General features: G+C 43.2%; 1 protein-coding gene and 1 pseudogene across 1 annotated transcript; both read right to left on the bottom strand.

Annotated features, from left to right (window-relative positions):
• Positions 1 to 137: 137 nt before the first annotated feature.
• LOC147982956 (uncharacterized) lies at positions 138 to 6,666 on the bottom strand. Its single transcript, XM_087540597.1, has 15 exons — positions 6,605 to 6,666; positions 6,188 to 6,492; positions 4,234 to 4,348; positions 4,105 to 4,192; positions 3,816 to 4,034; positions 3,638 to 3,730; positions 3,436 to 3,540; positions 3,039 to 3,353; positions 2,870 to 2,959; positions 2,712 to 2,792; positions 1,561 to 1,716; positions 1,006 to 1,161; positions 801 to 908; positions 277 to 334; positions 138 to 190 (listed from the first exon to the last, which is right to left on the bottom strand). Exons 1-15 carry the CDS (start codon positions 6,664 to 6,666, stop codon positions 138 to 140), a joined length of 2,004 nt encoding a protein of 667 aa, XP_087396723.1.
• Positions 6,667 to 10,219: 3,553 nt separating this feature from the next.
• LOC147982955 (uncharacterized) lies at positions 10,220 to 11,773 on the bottom strand (annotated as a pseudogene).
• Positions 11,774 to 24,667: the final 12,894 nt, after the last annotated feature.

Below are 24,667 nucleotides of genomic sequence, written 5' to 3'. Positions count from 1 at the left end.
CAACTGAATCAAATAAGATCTTCATATAAAATGTGCAAATAATTAAGAAGAGATAATACAAAATTGAACTAAGTTTCCCTATAAAGCTAAAATCTGTATATAAAACATAATATTTTTCCATCTAAAGACTAATTCTTCTATAGTTGCTCCTGGCTCCTGCAATGCACTCCTTTTATAAATCTTGAGTGCCCTGAAAAAGAAAGATAACAGAGAAAAATTTAGAACATAGCTTTAGGACTATTGTGAGAAGAAATGTGTTTTGATGATGTACCATACCAGTGTTTGGTGGCTTGTTTTGAGGTTGTGTAGGAATGGTTAATTTCGGTTTTTTAACCTAAAAATCATAAAGATCCTTCATAAATAAAAAGCCTTAAGCACGCACATTGGAGCATACGATGATTGCATGGAAGTGCACTTACATGTGATAGAGGCCACGCAATAACATGACCAATAGCATCCCTTACTGTTTGCAATTTTCCATATGGTCTAACCAGTGTCTGATCTCCAAGTTTTGAAACAGCACAAACAGAGGCCGCTACATATTGCTCTCCAAGCATGTTTCCTCCAACCACGTATGTCATATCTCTACTCACTAAAGTTCCATTGGCCACAAACTTATCTTTGCATCTCGGGTTCAATGAAACCAAGGAGACTTTCATTTTATCCTATTTTTTCAAGAAATGAAACATCCATTATCACAAACCATGGAAGATTTCACTTTACATAGAAAGGGACGATTGCACATGGAATTAGACCAACTAACTATTCTAACCATTGTCATTCAGATATATATAATATACCTGCTTAGTGATGCGATGAAGTTGTACACTTGGTTCAGGACCACCTTCCTTGGTCGCATTGTTATTTTCAGCATGACCATTCTTTGCTTCAGGACCATCATGTGCTTTCTACAGTTGATGTTCAGTTTAGTTGTAAGTACACTTATAGAAAACATAGACATAGTTTGATAACATAGCAGAAATTTATGCGCGCATGCACACGCACCTTAGGAACTGTGTGTTCATGTGGTGAAAATAAACTAGTGCAACCCTCTTTGGTTCTTGCGCAATTGCTAGGATGCAATTCCTGGTTAGTCTTGTCCAGTAAAGTTGATTTTGCACAACCTTGATTTATCCTATCAATTTTTTCAATGTGCGCTTTCTACAGTTGAGGTTTAGTTTAGTTGTAAGTAAACATACACAAAACATAGACACTGTTTGACAAAGAATCAGAAGTTTATGCATACAGACACACCTTAGAAACCATGTTTGGTAAAGATGAACCAGTGTAATCCTCTTTGGTTCTTGAAGAAAAGCTAGGATGCAATTCCTGGGCAGTAATCTGCTTATCCGGCAAAGTTAATTCTGCACTTCCTTCATTGGTGTAACCCTCTTTGGTTGATTCTGCGCGACCTTGATTGTCCTTTTCAAACATTTCAATGCGTGCCTTCTACATTTGAGGTGCAGTCCAGTATTGAGGTGCAGTCCAGTACGACATAAAAATACACAATCATAGGCATTGGTTGATAATGAAGTAAAAAAATTATGCCCACGCACACACCTTAGCAACCATGTGTGGTAAAGATAAACCAGTGTAACCCTCTTTGGTTCTCATAGAAAAACTAGGATAAAATTCCTGGGTAGTGATCTGCTTGTCCGGCAAAGTTGATTCTGCACTTCCTTGATTGGCCCTATCAAACTTTTCAATGTGTGCTTTCTACAATTGAGGTTTAGTTCAGTTGTAAGTAAACTTATACAAAACATAGGTATTTTTAATAGGGATAAGTATTTGTCGTCCTCGAACTCTTCCCAAAGTTGAGAAATCGTCCCTCAACTTCAAAACCACCAAAAGTTAGTCCCTCAACTATCTAAACCGGATACTTTTCATCACTAATATGGTTTAAGGTGGTTTTACAGTGATGTGACCCCGTTTTAACTAAAAAGAACCACGTGGTCTGGTTTTTGACTAAAACGGGCACCTGTCGACTCTTGCTCTCACATTCTCTCAATCCCCTTTCCCATTCATGAACCCTAAATAGAGCGGCGGCGATAGCGGCGAGTCCCTCATGGGCGGCAGCGGCAGGTAGTGAGGCGTGGCAACGGTGGTGGTCGCTAGTTCTGCACCTACTGATTGTCTTGCAATCACTGCAGGTAACTCAAATGAGCATGCAAATGAAGATCTAGAGGCTGCAAATGAAGATCCAGATGCTGCAAATGAAGATTCAAAGGATTATTTGCTGCTGTCTGTTCTTGTGAATGGCTTATTTGCTGCTGTCTGTTCTTATGTCAAACCATGTGAGAATTCATGTCTGTCGTTGATTGTAAGCTCTATTCAGTACTATTTCCCTTTCCCATTTAGTACTTTGTCAGACTATGTTCAACTAAATTGGGCTGAGAATATGTTCAGACTATTTTCAACTAAATTGGGTTCAAACTATGTTCAACTAAATTCAGTATGATGCTCTGAAATGTCCAAACTATGTTCAGTTATATTCAGATTTTCTTAAGCTATATTCAGTACAGCTGCCTTTCTCTTGTTCACACACAAGTAGAAGTGCAAACACTTTACTTTTCTCTTGTTCTCACTAGACTAACTTGTACACAAGCACACACACATACTCTTGCACAAACACTTAATTGACCTCTTCAAAACTGGCCTGTTTCAATCAAAACAGGGTCCAAGTATAAAAAAGCAGAAATTTATGCAAACACCTTAGCAACCATTTTTTCTTGTGGTAACGATAAACCGGTGTAACACTCTTTGGTTCGCGCACAATCGCTAGTATGTAGTTCCTGCAACATATGACGAACAATTGTTTAAGTATGAGAATGAAGTAGAATATTTATTAGTGAAGAAACTATTACATCACCTGCATAGCACTCAATCGAGCATATTCTTCAGCTTCATTATGTGATTCATTTGGGAGATCACTGCCAACAACTCTTTCATTGAGATCAACCTGAAACAAGAATAGGATAACAATATATTAATACTCATATTTTTATCTTTGCAGAAAGAGGTGTGGTCTAGATACTAACTTCATCACTTCCCGCGGTTACATATTCATTTCTCAAATCCTCTGTGGGAAATTTTCTCTTCAGGAATGAACGGATCATAGCCAACTCATCTGTCACATTTTCTACATTATCTCCTAGTGCCCGCAGTCTAAATTGAACATTTCCTTCTTTCTCAGGATGCTGAACAAAAGTCAGTCCCTGAGAAACTTTTATTTCGCTCCAATACTTATCACCATAATACCCTCGAAGTTTTTTTTTCCTCTTCCCCATGCACACTTTTAAATCACTAAATGAAAGGCTCCCGTTATTACCTTTCTTTCTTTCTTCCAGTTTCTCCTATTGAAATAAATACAAACATCTCATTATACTAAGTAGTTTTAAATTAAAACCTTTACTTTAATCACAAGTAGAAGTATACCATCACTATCTTTGTATTCGCATTTTTGTATTCACCGTCCTTCTTCTGCTTATGAGCTTCATCCCATAGTTCAATCTTGCTAACCTTTCGATTGCTCTTAATTTCCTGTTCAACAAAGTAAATTAGAATGTTCTATTTCTGTTAGAACATGTTCAGTTTTCTTCACATTTTCTGATCCATCTTTAGAAAGAAAAAGTTTTACCATCTCTTTTTTGAGCCTAGCATGGCTTTTTCTCCCAGTTGTATGTGGAGTCTTCTGCTTCTTTGCACACTCGGTGTTCTTTTCACATAATTTCTGGGAAAACAACACATATAGTCAATATTAATGTCACCAAACTAGTTATGTACACCAGATTAAGTGTGAGAATATAACACATTACCATGTGTGAATCCTGGCACCAAAACCCAACAAGAGTACCCCATTGATGTTCATTAACACCTTTGGGAACAGCTGCTACAATTTCAGCCAAAGACTTCTTGTCACGCTTGAAATATTTACTCTTCAAACGAGACTTATACACTCTCCATTTTTTGTTAATATTCAATAGGATCCAGTCTCTCGTAAGTTGTCTAGTCTCATTGGGGTAGATAAATTTCTCCTTCAAATATTAAAATTGACAATCAGCAATGTGAAATGAACAGTCTTGAACAGTGTTATAATTTTTTTACCTCCACATCTGTGATCATCTGCCCATGTTTTTGTAGAAACAATTCATTGTCCATCTTGGAATATGCAATGGTGCAAATGTTGAGTTTTCTGCAAGCCAGGTAAGATGCTGACTGAGAATCGCAGCCGACCTTCCATTTGGAATTCCACTTCCGTCAGTCTCCACAATTATCTTCCCCCCGCGTAATTCCGACAAATTTTTACCTCGGAATTCCCCTACAATCTGTCGCACATCTCCATTTGGCCCTGCATGCAAGAGTATCACAGTGGCATATAACTGGACCATATACATCATACTAGATATGTGTTTGAAAAAGAAAATTAAGCTTACAAATTATTTTAATTTGCCTAGTAGATTCAGGAGGCTTTTTTGGTACTACATCATCAATCTCTGGAGGGCCTTGTAAATTTTCTTCATCTGGTTGTACACTTTCAGAAGCTTGCTCTGGGATGTTTAGGCTTCGAAGCCGTCGAGGTATCGTCGACATGATATCTTTACCAAACAATGTTAAAATCATATGTTAAGGTCAAGCATCAAAGCATATGTCAATGTCCTGCATATGATTTCACAAATTTCTTGGAACCAAATTTATAAAATACTAAGCATATGGACACTTGGTTTACATAACATACTGTACTTTTTATCATGAGTAGAAGTAGCTTGGAAGTTTACAATTATTTTGGGCAAAGGATATATTCAGAGAAGTATAATTTAGTAGTACAGTAGGTAACCACTAGTATGTACACATACTTCTCTGTACCAAATTCAGAGAAGTATGCTTCAGTAGTATAGGGGTATCTTGCTGTATGCATGCATAAAGTAAAGGAATCAGGTTGCTGGGTTCTAAGTCCTATATCTGACCTTGAGTGTCAATTGCATTTAACTAACTCCATCCTTCATGTACAGTACATGTTTGTATAAACTTGCTATTAACAGCAAGTCGGTCTAGGTGATTAACATGAACGCCTTGCTATGGTTAGAGAGGATTTTAGCAAATGGTTTGTGTGTTTAGCCATCATAACAAAATGTTCTCATGGATTAGGCTCAAATTTGGATCCGAGTTTGTAACTACTTTACCAAGGCTTGTCTACTCAAGCTCTCAGAGTTTAAAGTCACTTGGCTAATTCATTGTGCATGACACTGACAGTGCCTGCTTATGACTAGTGTTCAGTCTATAAGGTTGAAAATCTGTAGTCATCTTGTCTGATACTGTAAAAAGAACAACTGCAACTCTTTTACCTAAAAAGTAATTGATTTATAGGCAAGCAAGCAATTCAATAAACAATTAGAGTGCATACTAGTGGGTTACCTTATCTACTGTACTACTGAAGCATACTTCTCTGAATGTATGGAGGGATCACCTGCTTGATGTGGTGGATGCTGAAGATGCTAGATGGAGGCAAGAGCTGCTTGGTGGGCGGTGTACAGGATGGACAGGCACAACTTTGTGTCAAGGCTGAGAGATCGGCACGGATGCGGCTTCGTGGATGTGAGGACGAAGTCGGGAGGAGCGCGGCTTTGTGATGGTGAGGATGACGAACGCCGACGAGGTTCCAACTAGCGACCTTGTTGATGGAGGAAGAAGGGAGTCGTCGGCGGGCGGAGCTAGCGACAGAGGCTGCCACCGCGCGGTGTGCGGGAATGGAGGCACATTGGGGGAGGTTGGATAATGGGGAGGTGGATAAGATGGAGGGGGGGGATAGGAGAGACGTGGGAAGTCTTTCCCACGGTAAATAAAACATTTTAGCGCCAATTTTTTTAGGTGTATCATTTATTGGATAAATCTGTATGCTTTGTTCTTTTTTGAAAAAATATGAAACTTCATTGGGTAATATATGTTCCAAGTATTTTTTATATAGCTTAATAAAAATAATAAAGGCAGTGGTAGATCGAAGTTGGGCCTGCCCCTCCTCCGCGCGATGCCGTGTCGACTGCGGACGCCGCCCTGACGTGTCATCCCTTCACCTAGCCCTTGTCGGCGACAGGGGCGGCGGCGCACAGCGACTCCTCCAAGCCGATCTAGACCAGCTGGTCATTGTTGCGGCGTCGGCATCTCTACGGTGCCGGCGTCTGATGTGGCAAACGTGGCCCAGCATTGCGCCACTCCTGCCGCTCCTTCTCCTGTGCCATCCTCTTGGCCGACGTCAGGGTGCTGGGTGATGATGTGTCTTCGCCATGTAGAGGTAATGGAGGAGGCGTCCGGGAGGGCTCCTCCTCCTTCATGACCTTGTCACGCCAGTTGCGGCGCGGTGGTGATGCCAGTTGGTCGAAACAGTCAAACGTGTTGCGGTGGCTCCTTTTTAATGCGACGTCCAGTTTGGTCTCGACAGTTTCATCATAGGAGAGGGGCTCCTCCTCAACATGTATGTTGGCCGGCGTTTGCGTCGTACTTAAATAGCCAGGGCAGACAGACCGACACTGCTTCAATGTGGCACATCGACCGGAGTAGGCTTCTCAGTCCCCGTGTTCATTTATCCTTGTAGGAGTGATCAACGTAGTACCTCACTTGAAGCACCGCGCCGCCACTCATTTCCAGCATCTCATGCCGCCGGTCGTAGTCCATACCCAACTCCGGTTGGAGCAAAAAATGCAGTTGGTCCGAAATAAACCTGCCACACCGATTCCAGCAAACCGTGTGGCTAGCTCGAGCATCCAGCAGGGCCACCATCACCATTTCCAGCTCTCGGCGTGGCCGGTTGCAGCATCTCGCCACATGCTGTTTTTGTTACAAATAACCGGCCCAATTAAAGCACAAGCGCGAACCTCCCTCTTGCTCCCTGGTTTCGAGGCCCCCAAAAGCTTCCTTGCTTGGGTTCTAGGAAGCATCAGAAGCTTTGTTAGCTTTTTAAAGTCGGTTATCTTTATCTTGTTTAGGTTTATTTCGGCCGGGTTTTACTATATTTTCCTGGGTTTTCCTTTTTTCCTTTATCTTTTATTTTTTACCTTTTGTTTTAATTTTTATTTATTTTTCCTTTCTATTTTTTTATTTCCCTTTCTTTCTTATTTTTCAAATTCTTGAGGTTCTTCCAAATTTGTGAACTTTTGTTTAGAATTCCCAATTTTTTTAATTCGTGAATGTTTTTTTCAAACCGTGAACATTTTTTAAATTCACAATAATTTCAAGTTCACAAACATTTCTTGAATTTGTGAATTGTTCCCTAATTTGTGAAAAAATCATTTTTTTGCAAAAAAACTTTGAAACCATAAACCATTTTCCAATTCACGAAACTTTTTCAAATACTCAAATTTTTTAAAGGTCATGAATATTTTTTAAATTGATTTTTTTAGTTCGTGATTATATTTATTTGAATTGGTGAACTTTTTTCAAATTCATGAACATTTTCAGAAGCCGTGAATCCTTTTCAAGTTCATGTTTTTCTTCAAGATCGCAAACATTTTCAAATTTGATTTTCCCCCAAAAAAATTTAAATTTTTATAAAAGTCAACGGCCATATGTAGCCGTTTCAAGGATTTTAAAAATAACAAAAGAAATGTACTAGTTACTGTAACACTTCAATGATTTCACCAAATATCCCATACTGCGTTTGATTTTTATGATTTTCCAGTTTCTCCATATTTGTTGACTATAATTTTTTCTGGTTAACTGGGATGTCAATCGTGCAAAGTCGATGTCATGCACTTGCAAAATATTATTGAAATATTGACTAGACTACTTTCCTTTTCTATAAACTAGCACAAAGAAGCATCCAATCAGGACAAATTAACCTGAAGCACACTTTATCAGAAGGTTCCAAAATTTAGCAGTAGTACTGTCAGTGAAAGTTAAAAAATTGTTCAAAGAACGGACAGCCATACAACTCATTCATAACAAAAGGGAACATACACATTAAAAAAAAGACCATAGGCTCGTTCATCACAAAGTAACATACATTCCGAAGAAGATCCACCCAGCTAGAATAATTATGTTGGAGTAATTCTACCTAGGAGCATGGATGACAATTGCTCAACCTATATCTTAGCTGGAGATAACAAGCTAAAAACACAAAGACTACTCTGTTTCATCTGAAGATGGTTCTCCACCCATGTCAAAAATATCACGAGGTTTGAATTTCACCATGGTATTCCAATTCTCACTTCTCGGATTTTGGATATAGAAGACCTGGTCCACTTGGGAAGAAAATACAAAAGGTTCATCCTCTAACTTCTCCCCTCTACGTATTTTTCGGGAGAAGTTCACATGAGTGAATCCAAACTCATCTCTTATAATACCAGCTTTGTGATGAACATCATACCAATCACATTTAAAGAAGACCACCTTGTAATCTTTGTATGACAATTCGAAGATGTCAGATAACCGACCATAATAGGACACGCCATTTTCAGCAAGGTTCACGACACCACTATTTTGTGTCACGTGTCCTGTCTCGCGACTGATAGTATGAAACCTGAAACCATTAATTATATAGCCACTATAGCGCACCCCGCATTTGCTTGGTTTTGCGGCTAATGCTCTTATCTTTTCTGTGATATCCGGTCCATCATCTAGTATAACCTGTATGTAAGAGTGGTTACATTGAGTTCACATGGAACTACAGTGAAGGAACATGCTAAAGGTGAATTATACCTTTTGTTCCAACCAGTCAGCAAAGTGTCTACCAATCAAATCCTCATAGTCATCATCCGTCAAATTTCAGTTACCTGGTTTCCTCCTCTCTTGGTCCAGAAATTCTCTGTAATAATAAGACAAATAACATCATGATTTTTTCCAACTTGTGAAAAATAAAAGAAATAGGAGACAACATTGAAGCACACCTACGGAGATCATCAAGCTCATCAGAGTGTCGCAAGATAAATCGATGTGCTTGAACTAGAAGCTGATCGTCCAACTGGCCTATAGTGACAGCCTTTCCAATTGGCTCACCAACACTATCAAACATGTACATGCCCTTTGTATTATCTGAAGGATCAGGGCTCCTAGATGTTCTTGTGAAACGTGTGGTTCCTTCTAGAAATCTTGAACAAAAGATCAAGCATTCTTCAACAGTATATCCTTCAGCAATAGAACCTTCAGGATAAGCTCTATTGCGCACAAGTGACTTTAGCCAAACAAATGATCTGAACATCATAAAACAACAATGTTATATGCATAATGGGAAACAATAAATCAAATCACATACTTAGATGCACTGTGGAAAATAACAAATCAATCAAAGTAGAATACCTCTCTAGATGGTACATCCACCTGTAATGCACCGGGCCACCAAGTTTAGCTTCTTCAACTAAATGCACCATTAAATGTACCATGACAGTAAAAAACGATGGAAGAAAAACCTTTTCCATATTACAAAGTGTCTTCACAATACTCTCTTGCAGTTTGTCAAGCTCAGAGACATCTAACACTTTGGAGCATAGATTCTTGAAGAAATTAGCCAGCTCAACAACTATTATCATGACATCTTTACTGGATAGCAGTGTAAAAGTGCCACAGGAAGGATGTCTTGTAGAATAACATGGCAGTCCTGGCTTTTGAGGCCAGTCAATGTCAATTCTTTCATGTTCACACACCTCGAAAAGTTTGATGCACAACCATCAGGTGTCCTACAATTCTTAACCACTGTACAAAGAATCTCCTTCTTTTCTTTATACATATTAAAAGGTGCATGCGGCAATTCAGTTTTACCCTTATCACCTTCATGAGGTTGAAGGCTAGATCGAATTCCAATTTCACCTAAGTCAAGTCGTGCATTAAGGCCATCCTTTGTTTTAGAATCAATATCCAGTAAGGTTCCAATTAAATTTTCAAAGACATTTTTCTCAATATGCATTACATCTAGATTGTGCCTTAACTTGTTGTGCTCCCAGTATTCCAAATCAAAGAATATCGACTTCTTTTTGAAACAATCCTCAGGCTTCTTTTCAGGTTTACGTGCGACGTTACCTGATTTCTTGTTAGGCGCTCTTTTACGCTTCTGTTTTTCAGGACCTTCAGTTCCTTTTTCACTGTCTTTGCCCTTCTTTTTCCCTTTCCCTTTCTTTGCCACAATAACCTTTTTTCCTAAGACAAACACTCTGCCCTGCAACATTCTCAAAGCTGAGCTACCACTCATTGTTATAGGTGCAAGTTCCATCTCTTCGGTGTTATCAAACTCCTTCTTTCATCTCCGAAATACATGATTCTGTGGTAGCCATCGGCGATGACCCATATAACAAAATTTCTTACTCTTCTTTAGCCAATATGATCTTGTGAAAGGACCACAAGACGGGCAAGCATATTTACCGCTCGTGCTCCACCCATAGAGGTAAGCTAATGCTGGAAAATCGTTCAAAGTCCACAATAGTGCAGCTCGAAGAGAAAATTTCTCCTGAGTACATGAGTCAAAAGTGTCCACACCCTTCCAAAGTTGTTGCAGCTCATCTACCAACGGCTGCAAATATACATCAATGTCATTGCCAGGGGAACTTGGTCCAGGAATAATCATTGATAAAATTAGAGATGTTTGCTTCATGCAGATCCAAGGTGGTAGGTTGTAAGGAATAAGCATCACTGGCCAAGTACTATGTTTTGCACTCATGAGTCGGAAAGGATTAAACCCATCAGACCCAACGCCTAGCCGTGCATTACGGGAATCCTGAGCGAATTTAGGATATCTGGCATCAAAATCTTTCCAAGCCTCTCCATCAGCTGGACATCGCAGCAATCGAGTACGACCCTCATCATGCCAACGCATGTCAGTTGATGTCTTCTTGGTTGCAAATAACCTTTGGAGCCTTGGAATCAATGGGAAATATCGCAACACCTTGGCTGGTTTCTTCTTCTTCTTCTTTTTAGATTCAGTTGCCGAATCTTTCTTCTCATTTTCATTGGTAACCCAACGAGAGGCACCACACACATGGCAAGACTCCTGGTTAGCTCTTTCACCTCTAAAAAGCATGCAGTCTCTTGGGCATGCATGAATTTTCTCATAGTCCAGCCCTAATCCGCGTATGATTTTTTTCACCTCATAATATTTCTTGGGTAGGTTTATCTGAGGAAATGCAACCGATAATACACCAAGTAGCTGTGTGAATGATTCCTATGACCATCCATGCAAGACTTTCATGTGATATAAAGTGACAAGAAATGACAACCTCGAATATGTTGCACATCCAGGGTATAAATCTGTGTTTGCTTCCTCGAGGAAACTTGCGTATATGTCTTGTTCTCTCATTGCATCATCATCTGCAGATGTTGTATTGACATTCTCAGTCATACCAGGTTCCAAGTTCTCAAATTCAGACTGAACACCATCTAGTTCCCCATCAGATGCGCTTGATAGTGATTGGAAGCTGTCAGCCATGGGGAAAATGGCACTTAAGAGCCCAGAAATGTCATGCAATCTTCTATTACTGCCTTCTACATCAGAATTCACTGGAAAACCCGGAATATGAAAATTGTTGTTGTTATTTGACATGGGTGCAAATGCAAATGACGGTGAATCATACTCTTCTCCATGGCAAACCCATTTTGTATAACCCTGAAGAATACCATCACATCTTAGGTGGGTTTTCACTTCGTCGTAATTCTGCGTTGCCTTATTTCCACAATTTACACAGGGATAGAGAATTTTATCACCGAGTGGAACATCATGGAAGGCAAAAGATAGAAATTGCTCGACACCTTCTTTATAATCAGTAGTTGATCTTGGTTTACTCATCCAACCTCGATCCATTAGCCTTTGCTAGCTGTAGTAATGAAAAAAAAATAGATCAGTTTATAATTTTCCATATGCTCTTTTACATTAAGCATAGGTTTATATGAATATTTTAAACTATGCATTCGATACTTAGGTTCAAATTGTATAATATGATTTACCGACATCATTCACCTTACATTACAAAACATAAATCGAGATGTGTCTTTACTAGAAGAATTTATGTGAAGTACATAAAGAAGTTTTCCTCCATGACAAAAAATGGATGTCTCCAATGCTTGATTTTTTTTTGCATTCAAGTGACAAACAGCAGAAGGCTAGCTGGTGTAACTAGTTACTGAAAATCTAAGTAATATCCACTAGTTTCGCTTTGCTAAATCAAGAAAAGTAGAGATGACACACAACTTAGGTAATTCAAATTTTGCATCACACTGCTGAATATTCTTCTCTGGCATTCATAGGCAGTTCCCCCTAACCAGATCGACTTAAGAATATTATGCCATAAATGAGCGCCATCCAATCAACAGTACCACTGTTTTTAACAACAATTGTTATTCAACAACCAAAAAGGTTCACCGATTTTTAACAACAATTTTCAAATTGCAATAATACAGTGCATCACAGTAAGATAGAAAGGGAAAACACAAGTGATACATCTCAATTCGAGCTATGTCCCACATGATGCAGAGATATAAAAAAAGAAAACAACAACCTGCGGGCAATCTTCTGGCAGCAGAGGCGTGTGGGTGAGCTCGTTGCCGAGGTCGGCAGCTGAGAGAGAGGGGCGTTGGCGGGGAGCGGCATTTTGCCAGGGCAACCGGCGTCAGGGTCTGATGTACATTGGATAAGCATTTCAATTTCCATAGTAAGAAGCAAATGAATCACATAGTAATTAGTAAGTAGCAATCATTTATGATCATACGCAGCGAATGAATCAAGTTCAATTTAAATTTACAAGCAATCACAGAATAATCTTCAATTTGTTTAGAAAATAGAAACGGAGGGAAAGAATAGATGCACTACATTGTGGCTGTTGAGGAACGGAGGCCGGACTGTTGCTGCCGCCGCGCCGGGGAGGCCCGAGGACGGTGGTTGGAGCCTGGAGGGCGCTGCCGGCTGCCGCCGCGCTCGGGAGGCTGGAGGCAGACTGGTGGCCTGGCGCCTGGGGGAGCCGCGGAGGAGAGGGCTGGGCGCCGGAGGGCGAGGGCAGGGGAGTGAGATGGCCGGATGGAGGGGAGGGGAGGGACCAAGGGAGAGGCAGGAGAGCCGGCCGCCGCCGCCGGACCAAGAATCGCTCGCCGCCGCTAGAGCCTTCAGCTAGCGCTAGGTTGGGGAAAAGTTGGAATCGAGGAAGGGAAACACGGTCGGCGACTCGCGCGCTTGACCAGACGCCACGTCGCTCGTGTCTGGTAACGAGCGTGGCTGCCTGGTTGTGTTTGGGCTCATGGGCCAACGGCCTAGTCACTCATTACCTACATGTAGTATTTGTTTTGCACAAAACTCCAAAACTCTTTCATAGTCCACGCCTAAAAAGAGAAATGGCCGGCAGCGAGCTCACCCACACGCTGAAGGATTAGCGCAAAAAGGGCCGGCCATTCCAACGAGCGAATCTAAAAAAGAGAAATGCCACGAAAAAATGGAGCGTTCCATGGACTAGAACCCGCGACCCACCGCAATATAGCAACTTTGTTCCTCACTGCACCAGCGATTGACCATATGTTAAATTACAACGCTCAAAGATAGGTATTATGTACAGAGGTAGATCCGTCTTCTAATCATTCCTTCAAGAAATGAATAACATTTTCGAAAACAAAATTTTAAAACTTGATTTTTACAAAAAAAAAGAACGTGAATAATTATTGACCACGGATGAAACTCCAAACATTTGTTGAATTTTTATAAATTTCAAATATACATTGAATTTTTTGTGAATATATGCCGAACAATTTTTTAACTACACATTGTAAATTTTTGTGATATATGATGCATAAATTTTAAATATATATTGAACATTTTTGTAATATACATTGAACTATTTTTAACTACACATGGAACAATTTTGTTATATACACTAAACAAATATTAAGTATATATTGAACATTTTGTGATATACGCTGAACATTTTTGAAATTTTGAACATTTTTTTAAAAAAGTGAAATAAATAAATCCATGAACAATTTTTAAAATCATGAACAAAATTTGGAATTCGAACCATTTTCTTGAAAACAAAGTATAAAAGTAAAACAAAAAAGGATAAAATGAAAGAAAAGAAACAAAAAATGGACACAAAAAGGTAAAAAAAACAGTAAAAATGGAAAAACTAGCAAAAGAAAAAAAAACTCGGTTTAGGGAACCTACTAGAAGGTTCCCAAAACCAGGTCTCGCTCGAAGTGAGCCGGCCCATGCGCCTTGTTCGCTCGCTTCACTTCAGCGAAGCAGCGACGAACGGACGGACATGGGCGTCATATAGGATCTGCCCGGAATTCCTAGGAAGACCCCTAACTTCGCCATCGCGTCAGGCGACGGGGGAGCTTGGGCTGGCGGGGAGACCGGCGTCGGGTGGCGGGGAAACTTGGGCTGGAGGGAGGATATCAGCATATGGCGGCTGGGGAACTTGGCTGGGAGAAGCAGCGGGGGGCCTCGGGGGAGCTCTGGCCAGAGGGAACAGCCACCGAGCGGCGGGGGAGCAGAATGGAGCAAAGTAGGAGTTGAGGCTAAGGGCGAGTGGCGGTGGCGTCAGATCTTTGATAGGTGGCGACCGTTGGCGGCTTGAGAGCTCTGGCTGGGGGCAAACAGCGGCGGGAGAGCGGCGGTTGGTGCCGAGGTGCCGAGCAGCAGCGACGCTAAGGACGAGCCCTCATAGTAGATCGATTTTTTTAGTCCAGGAGCCGCATATATTAGTACAAAGTAGATTGCAAAAATACCAAAGGGTATATAGGTCACTCCACCAGGATTTATCAAGTTAAATAAATTAAAATTCAGCAAAACGCCACTCAGGGCAAATGATCAGTAAATTAATGTAAAGTATATATAACTCTAAATCAAATGTTGCAAATCATCAAGTGCCAAACTATAATAGGGCAAATCATCAAATCCCTTGTATCTTTCGGATGATTAAGGATTTTTTTCCAAGGAGAGATGATTAAGGTTTTTGTTTTAGCATGAGAATATTAGAAAGGTAATATAATATTACTTAGGAGAATATTATGAATGTGATGATTAAGGTTGCAATCAAATAAAAAAATGCCTCTTGGTCAATTTGTTCGTGCAATTACTCGGGTCATCCATTCGAATTTTACCACAAGTACAATTTTATTTGCCTTTTGAGTACAAAATCTTTGATTATAGTCGCATATAAAACGTCTCACAAATTGTCTCTAAATTAATTAAAATTATATACCTATTTTCTAAATGGCCAATTATAAGCAAAAGTTTGTGACACCCCATAAACGTCTTAAGAAGCGTCTTTAGCTTGCTAGTGTTCTTGGGCATAGAGACGAAGACAAATAGCGTCTCAGAAAAAGCGACCATACAAGCCGTTTTTGTTGTAGTGTACGTATGTATAGTACGTAGCGTCGACCAAGCACGAACGTAAGAGAGGACACTTCTCTCTATTAATTATAGCTAGCTAACACAATATATGAAACACCTAAATTAACCCTCCAAAACCCCCAAACCCCCCCTTTAAAAAAAACAAAAACCCCAGCCACAGAAATGCTGACGCGTGGATGCCTATTGGTCCCGGTTGGTGCCTATTGGTCCCGGTTGGTGCCACCAACCGGGACCAAAGGGTCTCTTGCCTGGGCTCTGCGCACTGCCCACGTGGAGGGCCATCAGTCCCGGTTCTGGATTGAACCGGGACTAAAGGTACAGGGCATTAGTACCGACACTTTAGTCCCGGTTCAGGAACCGGGACTAAAGGCCCTTACGAACCGGGACTATAGGCCCTTTTTCTACCAGTGTTTGGTTAGAGCATCTCTAACAGGCGCGCAACACGCGGCGTGCTAAAAAAATCGTTTACAGTGTTGGAATAGTCAGTTTTAGAGCGCTGGCTCCAGCCGCCGCTGCAAATAATTGTGCGCGCGCGCCGCTCCAGCAGACGCGCTATATTTTTTTTTACTACTCGTTGTCTTCTCCTTCTATTTCGACTCGATACACATTCGACTCCGACTCGATACTCATAGCTAGGCATAGAGAGATAAATAAACGATACAAAGGTAGTTCATAGCATAGATAGTTTAGCATAGATAGATAAAAAAGGATAGTTCAACTACTCCTCGTCCTCGTCCTCCGACTTCGTCTCGGTGATGTCCTCCTGCGACGTCATAATGAAAGCATCAAGATACCGATCTTCATCGGAGTCCCAGGACGGCGCTGCTCCTAGGACGATGTTGAATTGAGCGGCCGCCTTTCGCGTGCGCCTGTCCTCACGATAAGCGGCTCACTCCGCCCTCCTCTCCTCCCTCTCCGTCCTCCTTTGCGCGTAACTCGCGCTCGTTGATGATGTCCTACGGGAAGCGTTGGCGCCACAGCGCCATAGCTTCCTCATCCATCTCGGCGATGCCGAGACGACGCTCCCGCCTCAGGTTGTCGCGATGAACCTCGTCGGTGATAAGCCGCGGGGGAGGCGCGAGCTCTTGCGCCCGCTCCCGCGTCGGCACGTCGGGGAAGTTCATCTCTCGACGAGGGCGCCGGAGGCGCCACACCGTCGCGTCGTACGCGCGGGCGTCCTCTTGGGCGGTGTCGAAAGTGCCGGGGCCGAGGCGCATCTCGCTGGTCCAAATCTCGGCGGAGAAGGCACCGGAGGGGCGCGCGCGGACGCCGCGGTGGCCCGAAGCTCCCCGGCGGCGCGGTGGCGGCGAGGCGAGAGAGAGCGGGGAGAGAGCGGAGGCGAGGTACAGAGTGGTGGGAGGACGCGCGGAGGCATTGGAGGAGCGCGCGAAACAGTCCCGCGCGCTAAAACCCACTTTTGCCCCCCGCGCGCGTTTTTTACAGTCACAGTTGGAGATACTCTTAGTGTTAAAAAGAGAAGATAGCCCATGTGACTCTTATCATATCGTATAATTACGTGGTTTAGGGATATCCATGATTTCAACATCGCCATGTTGGCACGTCAGGTGTGGCGCCTACTCCAGCAACCGGACAGCCTGTGTGCACAACTCATGAAAGCAAAGTACTACCCTAACTACAATGTGGTAGAAGCAGACCAAACGGCAAATATGTCCTATGCGTGGCGCAGCATTACACATGGAATCCAGTTGGTTAAGCAGGGTGTGGTTTGGCGTGTGGATGATGGGCAGCACATCCGGATTTGGGAGGACCCGTTGATCCCTAGAGCCTTGTCGCGAAAGGTGATAACTCCGAGAGGAGGTAACCTGCTAACCAGGGTCTCAGAGCTCATTGATCCTATTACAGCTAGCTGGGACGAAGACCTGGTCAGAGACACGTTTTGGGAGCACGACGCCGACCTAATCCTTCAAATGCCACTGAGGGACGGCGCTGAGGATTTCATGGCCTGGCACTTCGACCCCAAGGGCAATTTTTCAGTCTGTCAGGACTACAAACTGAAGCGGGCTCTCTCTGAATCTCCTAATGAAGTAAGTGATTGTGCCCCACAAGTGGCTGGTAATATGTCAGATGGGGGCGACGTCAAGTGGAAAAGAATCTGGAAAATGCCATGTCCAGGAAAAATCAGTCATTTCATGTGGAGGATGGCACACAATACCCTTCCCACTAAGGATATATTGGGCAGGAGGGGTGTGGAAATTGAGGACCACCGATGCTTTCTTTGCAACTCTAGGCATGAGTCGGGGAAACACTTGTTTGTTGAGTGCCAGGAGGTCAAGCAGGTGTGGAGAGAGCTGAATCTCGAGCAGGTAAGGCAGCAACTAGCGGACTGTACCTCCATTGTTGAGACTCTTGACAGGTTGTGGGAGCAGGAAAAGAATGTTCGTATGCAGATTATTGTAATGTGGTGGCAGTGGTGGACTCAGTGGAACAAGGTGCGCGAGGGTGAGAAGCCGTTGGAAGCCAACCAGTTTGCCGCTAGAGCTGCTTGCACAGCTGCGGAGTACCAGGAGTGCTTCTTTAAAGCGCCTAAGCAAGCTCAGCATAAACATACATGGTGTACGCCACCCCCAGAGGTGGTAAAGTTCAATGTGGATGGGGCCTACAATGCCAGCAACCAGCATGGAGCATGGGGTACTGGCACGAGATAGTGCTGGCACAGTCATAGCTGCAAGGGCCGGGCGTGTGGAGCATGTAGCTGATGCGTTTGATTCAGAACTGCATGCGGTAGAGAAGGCAGTGGACCTGGCGGCAAAACTCGGGGTGGTAAGGCTGATAATCGAGACGGATGCAATCCTGGTTGAACAAGCCCTCAACAGACGAACACCGGATTTCTCTCGCCAGGCACATGCGGTTGCAGATATTAGGGCTCAGGCGAGCCTCTGGTTTTCATCTTGCGAGTTTGTCCACTGTAAGCGAGAAGCAAACATGCCCGCACACCATCTAGCCCAGATTGGCTCTTTACTCCCTCAGGGAGAAGTTGTTGTATTTGATGATGATGTTCCAGCTCATGTAGCTGCGTCTGTAATGGGTGATTTAGCCCAAAACATTGCGTAATAAAGCCTTATGCTTACTCTCAAAAAAAATTACGTGGTCTCGGTTCATCTCCCTCCTGGGATTCTGATTGCCGCTGGTCTCTTCCGCCGCCGCAACCGACGCTCTCCCCGTCTCCCGATCTGGATTGCAACCACAAATAATCTAGAAACGGCAGCATTCATCACCCCTCATTACAAACCCCACCTTGCTGAGTTCATGTTCTCCCTGTTAATTCCATGGCCACAGCCTATAAGATGCTCTTCAACGCCATTAGCGGACGGAAGACAGGGGCGGAGCCAGAAAATTTTGCCATTGGGTTCACTCATTAACTCATTATAAAGATTTGGTATGGTATAATTAAGTGTAAAGTCTAATTTGACACAAGTTTAAGCAAGAGTATAGCACTAAAAAATAACATACATACGCTATTAGTTATCACAAATTGTGTTACATTGAAAGCTGAAGAGTGCAAGACATACCTGTCGGATGAAATTATAAATTGAGTTCCTTACATATTATAAATAGAGTAATACCGTAAATAGTTTGCAACTCCAGTTGTAGCTTCTCATCTTCCTAAAAACATTGAAAAGATGATAAGTTAATTTGAGAAGTTTAAAAACAAGTATTATCAAGCGAAAGAAGTTGTAAAGTAAATCACATTTTAGAGTGCCCGCTTTTGATTTTCATCTACTTAAAAGGATCAAACACCAGATCATTACTAGTACAGAAAACATATCTTTCTCCGCATAGCAAATTAAACAATCACCAATGAGCCAATCATCCATTTTATTGTGCAATTTTTTCTTCACAGCATTCATAGCTGAAAAGCATCCATCCACAGAGGTTGTGACAACAAATAGTATTAGTGCTTTAGAAGTTGATAGCCCAGAGAAAAAGTAATATCTTATTTGTCCGCGTCATTACTTTGGACTAAATCTAAGTTTAGTATCTCCAATTTCTCTTTGTGGATAATCCAAAAGCGGTAACATTTGAGGCCCCTTATATAGTTATAAATATATCTCATCTTGTTCCTTAGAATTTCTCGTGTACTCCAAAATTTTCTTCCTACAAATCAGATCATAAGGCAACTTGTCTTAATTAATTTCTCTTTGTATAGAAGGCTTCAGAAGACTACTTGGAGTGGTATTTGGTGCACTTTGCCTACCTCTAATGGATGACCTCTATATCTGAAAAAATACTATCCCATAGCCTAGATCAATCAAAATACGGGGAATAACAATTAGAAAACCACACCATGTTTAATGGAGAGGAGATCTGACGATGCGACTCGGTATCTTGAATTTTTGGTTTATATTAGAGCATCTCCAGCCGCGTCCCTAGGAAGGTATCCCCAGGCGATTTTATCGCACCGGCGCCGAAAAAACGGCCCAGTCGCGCCCCCAGGAGCCCGATTTTCGCCGGCCTGGGCCGAAAATAGCGCCGGCGGACCCAGGCCAAACCCGGCGCGCTGGGGGCCGCCCGGGAGCGCCGGGGCGAGCTATTTTGGCGTGAAAAAGCCGCGGGCCAGCCGCGTCAGCGACACGGCGCCTCGTCTTCCCCCAACGGCCTCGGTTCCCGCGGGGAATCAATGGCAAGGCTGCCGCCGGTCAGCCTTGCCATTGATTCCTCACGGGCGGCGCATCACGGGACAGCGCGCCGACGCCTCCCCTCACTCGCACGCGTTCACACGGGCGCGGCGCGGCTATATAGCCGGTGGCCTCACTCGCCTGTGCCCACACCAGCCCCGCCCCTCGCCGCCGCCCAGCCCCTCCCTCTACCTCTCCCGAGCGCCGCCGCCCAGCCCTTCCCTCTCCCTCTCTACCTCTCCCGAGCCCGTCGCCATGGCAGAGCGTTTTCCCGGAGACGAGGCGGCGGCCAACGGCTTCGGCCGCCGTTCGCTACGCGAACAGGAGTCCTGGCTCCTGTTCCAGGCGAACATCCCGGCGCCGCCGGACATGCGCGCCGGGCCAACGGGTTGGAGACTCAGCGACGGGGGAGTGCCCATTCCCCCGTTGCTCGACGCCGTGGCCAAGCCCAAATACTTCGCCGAGGAGGTCGAGGTCGTACGCGCCTCCCTCACTGACGCCCAGCTCTCCCTCCCACAGTACACCGCCGACAACCACGCGGCTTGGGCGGCATACTTCGAGCGCCACCAGCAGCAGCGGTTGGCGTCCACCAACGACGCGCCGGTGGTCGGCGGCCAGAAGAACAGCGAGGGGCGCCACCTGTGGTGGGGCGTCCCCGGCCGCATACTCGAGGGCGTGCTGACGTACCTCAAGGGCGGCAACGACCCGCCGTTGGCATACCCGGCGAGGGTGGCCGCCCCGGCGCACCACCGACACGCCGGGCCATGGGCGCCAAGGAGGTCCGGGTCCTCCTCCTCTTCTTCCTCCTCGCGATCTTCCTCGCACTCCTCCGGTACTCCGGCCCTGCTCGGCGTCAAGGCCGAGCTCGTGGCGAAGACGCCGCTCGGCCGGCGCACTCGCAGCGCCGGCATCGTCATCAACGAGGGCGGCCGGCGCGCCTCCTCGTCGGCTCCTCCTCCGCGCTTCGTCAAGTCAAAGACGGAGCCGGGGCTCGCGCCGGTGAAGACGGAGCCGGGGCTCGCGCCGGTGAAGAAGGAGCCGGCCGCGCCGGTGAAGACGGAGCTCGACGACGACGACGCGGCCCTGGAATGGGCGCGCAGGGACTCCATAGCGATGGAGAAGGAGCGCCTGGAGAAGGCGAAGGAGCGCCAGTGCGCCGCTTCGCGGAGCGCCGACGCGGCCGCGACGAAGGCGGAGTCGTCGTCATCTGCGACAGCGACGACGACGATGCGCCGCCGCCACCAGCCCGCGTTGGCGACGCCGGTCAGGGGTCCACCAGGGACGGCCGCGTCAAGGAGGAGAAGTCCGACGACGGCGGCGACGATGGCGGCGACGATGGCGACTACTCGGCGTTCAGCTAGTTTCTTTTTTAGATTAGTTATCTATTTTGCTATGTAATGAAAATCCACGAACATGTCTAATATATGCCCAAGTTTGCCGAAATTTTCGTGTTTAGCCGAACTTCGCCGAACTGTGCCGAAATTTGCTATAAAAATTTTATTTTTAAACGCGCCTGGGGGCGGTCCTGGGGCCGGCGGCTGGGGACCAACTTGCCCCAGGCCCAATTTTTGCGCCGGCTCACCCTGGCGATTTTAGGCGCCCCCTAGGGGCCAACGGCTAGAGATGCTCTTAGGCGGCAAGGTTGCCGCCCAGACCTACCCTTGTTGGCGGGGCTCGTCACCGGCGCATGGAGGAGATTGGGAGAGAGTCGACGAAGCGAACGGCGAAAGATCGTGCTGCTGAGGGCTGCCTGTGTGCACGTACATGTGTACAGGAGAATAGGAATACCTAAAAGGGTCACGAAGCCACGAACTTGCCTGGCAGGCTGGCACGGATGGAGTTCACTTTACGGGCTTTTGGGCTTCTTGTGTTGCATTCTAAGTTTGATGGGTTCAGCCTCTATTTTCCACTGGGTTCTTGCAAGTACGTATACGTGTACATATACTCAGCCAGGAAATATCGTTGGGTTCAATTGAACCCAACGCTATTACGCTGGCTCCGCCCCTGTTGGAAGAAACAGAAAAAAAAACACTTTATCTGTCCTCTTCAACGGCCCAAGACAGAGGGCACATCATCAGAAACGCCGCAAAGACGTCCAATTAATTTGTACATGCATCTTCCTTCGAATCTTATAGACATTTAAGTGAGCCCTTCGGCAGCCTCGCCTCCATGTCAAGTGACATCGGATACAAGATGACATATCACATGGCTGGTAAGTTATTTTCCTTGGCTATTTGCTTGGACCTGACAATTCTTAGCTATAGTATGCACGCGAAGTTTCTTGCTTGCCTGTTTTGTTTGCTTCTTATGCATCAGGATTGATTGATTTTGTTCTTGATTGGATCCTGTATATGTGCAGACATCATGATTTTTGCTGTTGTTCACGGATTACCATCCTCATCGATCACCATCGATGACAAGTCAATGTATATCATTAAGACTCAGTTTGTGCTGTACCTATTTATCTCATATTATATTTTTATATCTTGCTTACAATCCTCATTCTTTATGCTACAGCCGCAGGTGTGCCATTCCTTCTTGCAAATTGCAACCAGACAGGGTATTTTTTTTCAAGTTCGCATTAACATATTATTATTCCCTCTCAATTGCTTTTACAGTTTTCTCCAGATATAATTAATGATATGTTTGTTGTGTTCTTAATTGGTTCATGTTTCATGCATTAGCAGAATGTGGGGATGAAGATCAAGAGACGCATTGCGCTCCATTCTCATCCAAAAATAATCCATTTGTGAAAAAAAGTCCAAGAAAAGGAATAGAAGAATGAGGTAAATTTTCTTTTTCTTTTAATATAGCTTGAGTTTTATTTATTGTTCAGTACAAATTGTTAGTTGAATCATGCTGTCTATTTTTCTTGGCATATTCTTTTGATTTTTCAACTAATATCTGAGTAGAATTCCTCCTATTCCTTACCAACCGGGCGGCATTAAAGTTTATATTTCTCAAGTTAGATAATATTCTAGATGCAATCTGTGTGTGTTCCTTTCCTTTCATATGAAAAAGTCAGTGAAAAGTAGGATTCCTCTTCCAAATGTGTCTTTTTAGTTGTACTCCCTCCGTTTCTAAATATAAGTCTTTCTTAGAGATTTTAATATGGACTACATACGAAGCAAAATAAATGAATCTACACTAAAAGAATACGTCTATATACATCCATATGTAGTCCATATTGAAATCTCTAAAAAGACTTATATTTAGGAATGGAGGGAGTAGCTTTGTTTGGCTCCATATTTAATGGCTAACAAGTGATCACTTTTTTCTCAAGCTTTTACTCATGTAGTTCCATTATGAGGATTTAAACAGGTTTATTTTATTATAAGAACTTAACATACTCCGACATCTACTCTTTTTGTTTGATGTAGATTATATGTTTGCTATGCTGCTACACAATTATCGTTATGCCTTGGTAGCATTGCTCCAGTGTTCAGGGCATTATGTTGAGAGCCTTGTGAAAAGGATTTTCGGCATCAACCAAGACCTAGGCATGAGACGGAATAGTGAATTCTATTTAAGTAAACAAGCAACGGTGGAACAATTAAGTCGAGATTCGATTGACTTTTAAATCTACCTGCATGCATTGCATGACTCTCATTAATATTTTCTTTATTTCTGTGATGTGTGCTCTTGATGAATGAGTATAGTCTGTTCCATTACCCAATTACAAAAATTAAAGATGAATGATCAAAGCTTCTTCACTTGGAAATAATGTAGTACATTTTTTCTACCATCTGTCGATTTTTATTTGGAACCCGCCATTGCATATCGTCTTGATTTCTACTTTTAATCAGGTACTTAAAATTTAGAGCTCATAATTACTTCCTTGAAATAAATTAATTGCTAATTGGGTCCGTTTTTCAATGGTAAAACAAATATAGGTATTCTTTCTTTTAATCAGATAATTAAAATTAGCTCTCATGAGAACTTCGTTTAAATGAATTAATTGCTAATTGGGTCAGTTTTTCAATGGTACAAGAAATACATGTTTTCTTACATTAGTTTATAAGCAGAGGTTCCCGCCGCAACGCGCGGGGAATCAACTAGTTTTACTAGATTTCGGGATAATATTGAGCGTTGTAGTAGAGAGATAAATTATGTAGCTGATGAGTTGGCTAGATGGGGACGTGCAAATAACCCTTCTCTTTGGGTTCATGCCCCGCCCGAGTTCATCATAAAACTGTTAGTGGACGATGTAACTATTATTTGATTAATAAAGTAAGCCTTCCCGTAAAAAACACTTTTGTCTTTTGGTAAATGTACTTAAAATATAGCATTTTGTTTGTGCAATTTTTAAAGAAAATCATATCAATCAAACAAATGTTGACGACATTTAAAAAGTTGTAAGGCATTTATAATTATGTTATTTAAATTTCTAAAACTGTTTATGGAATGTCAAAAAAAATCTCACAATTTTAAAAAATGTCCTATAGCATTAAAAAACTGTTTTTTAGATTTTAAACATGTTGATAACAATTTAAAAATATTCACAAAATTGAAAAACATGTTTATTACGTTTAAAAAAATATTCCACGTGTGTTTAAATTTGTTCAGAAGGTAGTTAAAAAAATGTCAAATGTGCATTTCACCAATGTTCATCATGGATTTATATAATTATCATCTATTTGTAATTTCAATGTGTATCTGGAAATTTCTCAAACGGTACACGGAAATTGTTCACCATGTATGTATTTTAAATTTCATTAGTCAT

This window comes from Triticum urartu, chromosome 2A, assembly GCF_056163025.1.
Source record: "Triticum urartu cultivar PI428250 chromosome 2A, HENAU_Tu73, whole genome shotgun sequence".
Classification (NCBI taxonomy): Eukaryota; Viridiplantae; Streptophyta; class Magnoliopsida; order Poales; family Poaceae; genus Triticum; species Triticum urartu.
Note: the sequence above shows the minus strand (reverse complement) of the source record. Positions and strands in the feature narration are given on the sequence as shown.

Excerpts from the sequence above, each read along its gene's own strand:
- LOC147982956 (XM_087540597.1), bottom strand. The coding sequence starts at position 6,666 with ATGGACTACGACCGGCGGCATGAGATGCTGGAAATGAGTGGCGGCGCG. Across the intron at positions 4,193-4,233 it reads AGTGGAATTCCAAATGGAAG|AAAACTCAACATTTGCACCA; the intron begins GTCGGCTGCGAT and ends CCTGGCTTGCAG. Across the intron at positions 909-1,005 it reads ATGAACACACAGTTCCTAAG|AAAGCACATGATGGTCCTGA; the intron begins GTGCGTGTGCAT and ends CATCAACTGTAG.